The sequence below is a fragment of the Vigna angularis genome, chromosome 6 (genome assembly GCF_016808095.1).
Source record: "Vigna angularis cultivar LongXiaoDou No.4 chromosome 6, ASM1680809v1, whole genome shotgun sequence".
In the NCBI taxonomy this organism is placed as follows: domain Eukaryota; kingdom Viridiplantae; phylum Streptophyta; class Magnoliopsida; order Fabales; family Fabaceae; genus Vigna; species Vigna angularis.
In genome coordinates, this window is record NC_068975.1 from 35,623,305 (window position 1) to 35,629,304 (window position 6,000).

The 6,000-nt window shown below is 32.8% G+C and overlaps 1 protein-coding gene across 1 annotated transcript; it reads right to left on the reverse strand.

Moving 5' to 3' along the window:
- Positions 1-3,753: 3,753 nt before the first annotated feature.
- LOC108342265 (uncharacterized) lies at positions 3,754-5,135 on the reverse strand. The gene has a single exon (XM_017580016.2). It carries the CDS (start codon positions 4,839-4,841, stop codon positions 4,086-4,088), a length of 756 nt encoding a protein of 251 aa, XP_017435505.1. The 5' UTR covers positions 4,842-5,135; the 3' UTR covers positions 3,754-4,085.
- Between the last annotated feature and the right edge of the window lie 865 nt (positions 5,136-6,000).

Genomic DNA, 6,000 nt, shown 5'->3' on the forward strand with positions numbered 1-6,000 from the left:
TGTTATAAATTTAGAAGATGAAATTAAAAAGTAACAATTAGGACAGAACCTAAATTCTATTCAACTTCAATTTTTACAACAACAATAATAAATTAGAACCTCCTACAAAATTGTAATGTTGAAGTTTGACGGCTTTTAGTTTTAACTACTGTCCCAACAAATAAACACAAGACTTTTCTACCTATTTTTGTTCCAGTAACTAACCATGTCTAGAATTATAAAGTGTTTGATTACCATAAAAATAAATATAATAATAACGAAATAAGGAAAATAAAAAAATGCTTAAGATAGGGAAATAATTATTAAAATGTTAATATTATAATTATTATGAAAATTTAAGGTTAAGAACTTTTGCATCAAATAAATAAAAAAATAAGGTTGATAGCGAATCCAAAAATAAGTTTTTTCTTAAACAAAGTAGAAACATAAGTCTTACATGATTGTTCTTTCCAAAAAACAGGTTAAGAAGAATATGGAAAACCTCATAGATATGTATTTTCTCGTGTAGAGAGAAGTAGACATTAGACAAAAAAAAAGAGTTTGGTACTTTTAAAAGTACTTTTATTATATCTAAATTTTCCAACCTTACTAAATAAGAAAGACTACTCAAACAAGTTAATTCTTGATTTCGTCTATCTATCATTTTATAATTAGTTTAAGTTTACATAATTTTTCTTGGTAAATTTTAGATGTAATTTACATTCATCTCGTTTCTTTAATTATTTTTTTCTATTAAACACTATTTCAATAATTTAATAGTTCCATATTAATCAAAAAATAACCACATTAATTAAAAGTTAAGTTAAAAAACTAATTTATAATTTTTTTAATCTTTTAAGATGTTTTTTAAATTAAAATTTTAAATTTTAAAATAAACAATAATTCGGATAAGATACAGAGAGTCTCACATTATATATTGTCTGTTTTAAAATCTGAAATTTCTTTCGATAATATTTTAGTTTATACAAATTTATTATTATAAAATATAGAAAACATGTGCATGTTATGTTTTAATTCTAAAAGTGTATATTGATATTGTTAACTTTATATAATTATTTTACATTTCTATTAAATACAAATTAAAAGTATTTAAGGTTGCTAGTTTAAATAAACAAAATTTATAATGTGTATTTGTTTATAATGAAAATCGATTTTCAAAATATATTTTTTAGTACGATATTATTTAGGTTTAATGTCTCAATAGGTCTTTATTTTTGTCCAGAATTTCAAATAGGTCTTTTTCTTTTTCGACGTCTCAATTGAGTCCTTATTTTTGTAAAATTGAATCAAATAGGGTATTTCCGTCAAATTGAGATGACGTCGTTAAGAAGGGTATGCTGACAGTGTAATTTTTTATTACGTGACATTGAAAACTTGACTGAATTGTATTTTTTTTAAATTTTTAAATTAAAAAATGAAATATATAGAGTAAAAACCGATGTTTAAGTAAGGACAAAGTTGGAAATTAAACATAAAATTAAGTCTTGAAAGCCTCATTCTCATTTACATTGAAATTCAACAATGAGGTTACAGCAACACATCCCTGAACATAAAATTGAAAAAGAAAAAACATTTTAGGGAGAAAAAACATTTCGGCCAATGACATGTTGTCACATCACCACCTTGAGATGTCATCATCATCTTCTTCAACAATCTGAAACGCTAATTCCCAAACCAAACCTTAAGGCGCTGTCAGCCACTGTCGCACCACCAGCAACCACCTTGTCGGCGCACCATCGCATCAGACCAACACCCATCTTCCACGCGCAAGCATCTTGATCGTCTTCATCATGCCATCAACGACGGTGTTTCCATTCGAAGCCACCACGCACATGCCAACGCAAGGCCACCAACTATCAAAGCATCTTCTCCCTCAAGCGTCATCTATGTCACGCCACAACCATCAATCCCATGTGCCACCACGAAAGACCATCATCGCACCGCCGCCTTCTCCTTCGTCCTCACCATCTTCCTCGCGTTGCTGCAGTTCGCACCATCACGAAGCCTCACGCTGTGATTAATGTCGTCATCGCAAATCGCGTTTCTTCCACAGAACAATCCCAAATCGCCGTTGAACCTCCACCGCAAGCCTCTTTGCCAAAGCGTCGCTGCCTTCATTCTCATCCAAACCCCATGGACGTTGCACCTCCGTTATCAATCTTGCACAACCATGGAAGCTTGCTCCTTCACACAACCTGCAAACAGAAAACCCAGAATCGCACCACCCAGGAAAACCCCTAAATCAGGCTACAACAGAAAAATCTTTGTCATCCCTGCAGCCCACACCACAAACAGGAATTGTAAGCTTAACTTCGTTTGCCATGGATATCAGAGAAATCTTCCGGCAAATTTATTTAAAATCCTCTGCTCAATCATGTTTCATCGACCAACCACCACTGGAAAGAGTTAAAATCATGTTTCATCGACCAACCACCAGATAAAATTTGTTTTCCCCCGCGAACCCTAAACCTCAACTTCCCCTAGTTTCATTTAGATTTGGATTTCGCAGTTACAGAGAAGATCAACATTTAATTTTATTTTATTTTCCAACTTTGTCCCTACTTAAAATGGTCTTTCCACTCTGTATATTTCATTTTTAATTTAAAAATTTAAAAATTTAAAAAATATAATTCAGTGAGATTTTTAATGTCACGTAATAAAAAACTACACAGTCAGCATACCATTCTTAATAGCATAAAAAACTACACTGTCAGCATACCCTTCTTAACGGCGTCATCTCAATTTGACGGAAAGACTCTATTTGATTCAATTTTACAAAAATAAAAACTCGAGATGCCGAAAAAGAAGGAGACCTATTTAAGATTCTAGACGAAAATAAAGACTTATTGATAGATTAAACCTATTATTTATAAGAGTGACTTGTTTATATTTCATCCTTTCCATCAAGAATTGCCTTGTAGAAGATGTTAGATACATTTAAAAAAAAAAACGTATATTTTTTTAATAACACTTATCGCCCTTTCAATTATATTAAAGCGAATCCATTAACTTTCTAACTTTTTCTTATTGAAGTCGACTTCTCAAAAACGTCCATCTTTACAATTTACACGTATGAAAACTTTCATGGCTTTAATGTGATAAAATCAGTATAATTTCCATTGAAAATCTTCTTTCACTGGCAAGAAATTTTTTTATGCGATCCTCGTAAATTATTTTCCTATTTAATTTGTATAATTTCCCTCCTTTTCTAAATATATACTTTTCTAAAGAGGGTGTAGTAGTGTGACAGAAAGAAGTATCTTTACTACATTTTACAGTATTAATTTATCTACAGGATGGCATATGATATTGACATGGACTTGATATTTAAAACTTGTTTATAGCTGTCTTTTTCAATAAATATAAACTTGGAACAGTAGGATCAAAAATTAAGGTAGGAGAGAAAAATAAAGGCCATGCAGTGTCTTTTTAGAGGAATGTCCAGCACCCTCAGTAAGTACCATAAATTAGCTATTCACCTACAGAGTTTTCATAAAATCAGCTCTTTGAACTTTTTTATGTAAAATATTCTAAGTAAAAAACAAAAAAACAAGAGATGTTGTAGCTATAACAAAATGGTGAATAAGTTTCAAGTAGTTCACCGTAGCGTTTCACTTTCAGAAAAGCTAAGGTGAATATTTGGTACAGACTGAATCGTATATGGCAGAGACGCAATCTTTCCAAACCTGCCAATAGCGGAAGCAGAAGAAAAATTGTACTGGCAGGGGTAGAAAAAAAAGAAGAAAACAGCACTGCAATTAAAGAAAGATAGGTCAATTTTTGTTTTCCTTTTTAGTTTTCACCATTTACGTATTCAACTTATCCAACGAAACCACCCTTTCCTTTCCCTCCAATAATAACTCACTGTCCTACAATTGACAAATGACTTCATCTATTTACACCTTCCTACACTCAATTAAATTGCTCACCAAATCACTTCAGACACTGATCAAACAAAGTACTACACAATTAATACTAGTATGAGTTAACCATCACTACTAATAATCACTAACAATAATATCAACTATGTCTTCACCACTAATTTCACCAACTCCATGCTGTCATCGCCGCCACAATTCGCTTGCCTACAGAAATATGAAGCACTCCAACGACACAAGTGGGTTTTCTAGTGATTCGTTAGCCGAAGAAGGCCACTTACCCTCCATATTCGAATTCTCCAATTTCCGGCCAGCGCTCTCCGCCGCCGCCGCTCTCACCCGTGCGGGTGATTGATTTGTTCTCCTTGCCGACGGACTACGACCCACGATGGATCTAGCTGCCCCGCTGTCGATGCGGGTAGCCGGCGACCTGGATCGACGGCCGGAATTCTCGCCGGCGTCTCGTCGGCGAGGCTGGTTCCCACTTACTCCATTGCCCATTTGAACAACTCTCACCGACCCAGCATTTCTTCTTCCCGGCGACTGCTCCGCCCTTCTTGCAGGGGACTTCCCCGCCGTTCTTTCCCTTCGGGCCCCTAGCTCGCCGGAAAAGGAGCGCGCTTTACGAACCTTTGTTGGAGATCCGTTGACCCTCTGACGCGACTCTTCGTCGGCGAGCGTGGACACGCTCTCGCTCACACTGCAAACTTCAGAAACCTCAGAGATCTCTTCGGGCTTGATGAATAACTTCTCCTTCTCGTTCTTAACTTCGGTCTCTGTGGGCTTCTCCGCATCGAATTTGGGCTTCCATTTGGGTGTTTCTGACAACACTTCCTTCACCGTCTCTTCCTCCGGTGGCGGTGCTCTGTTTTCTGAACCTTTAGTAGTAGATCTTAGTGGTGGCTCACGAGGCTTGCTTGAGGATGAAGAATAAGATCTGTCGGTACTGACACAGCAACCCATTTTAGAAATGTTAAGCAGAGTGGTGGTGGCAGGTTGCTTGGTTCCAACAAAGACAGGAACATGGGAAGTTGCTAGTGAAAGAGTAAGGTGTTACAAAAGAGAACGAGAAAGTGGAAGGGTTGCTCCATTAGATATTGCAGTATTGTAGTGAAAAGTAGCAGTAGCAATAGTTGAAGAGGGAGAGGACAGGAGAGAAGAAACAGAAAATGATGAAAGGAAGAGTGAAGATTTGCAGGTCAATGGGAAGACATTTATTGAAAGATATCTTCACTGATCTTGAAAGCAATTTGACGGGCGAGCAGTTAAAATTAATTTCATACTATATATATATATATATATATATATATATATATATATATATATATGTTAATTATAACAAAATTAAATATTTTAAGGACACTACACAATCACCTACGTAGTTTATATGTCAAATAGATTCATTGCATGTTTTAAAAATAAAAAAAAGTAAATAATTGGTTTAATATAAAAAATTTGATTCTATTATTTTCTTTTAAACTCTTTTACTGTTTAATAATTAAAATAAATAAATATAAGTTTAATTTATAATAATTTTTATATATGTTTATTAAGTAAAAATTAATAATAATATAATTATTTTTGAGAGTTCTCTCCTCTTTGTGTTTTTTGATAAATTTATAATTCTCAGTAGTTATTTTAATTACATATTAACGTAATTTTTTATTTAAAAAGTATGTATGTAAAAATATTAAAAATTAAATATGTGTTTAGTTATATTAATAATTAACAAAAAATCAAATAAAATTAAAATTATCATCTTAAAAGCGTAATTTTTTATCATATTATAAATGAGATATTTAATGTTTATTTCAATCAGTTAAATTTATATATGTATAAAATATATGATAAAAAAAGTCATATATTCAAACTAAAATATTGATTTAATGTGACACCAGTGATAAAAAATATTTGTTGAAAAATATAAATGCTTAAATGGGATTAAAGAGAGTAAAATAATAAATTATACATGTTATTTTGATGAAAACAAATTTGAAAGAAAAAATGATTGTTTATTAAAAGTATTAGAATGTAATTTTCTCTAGACACGTGGAGCAAGCTGGGATAAGATGTTAGAAGAGAAGACATGGTTGCGTATATGAAAAACATAATGATAAATAAT

Coding starts and splice junctions, on each gene's coding strand:
- LOC108342265 (XM_017580016.2), bottom strand. CDS start 4,841: ATGGGTTGCTGTGTCAGTACCGACAGATCTTATTCTTCATCCTCAAGC.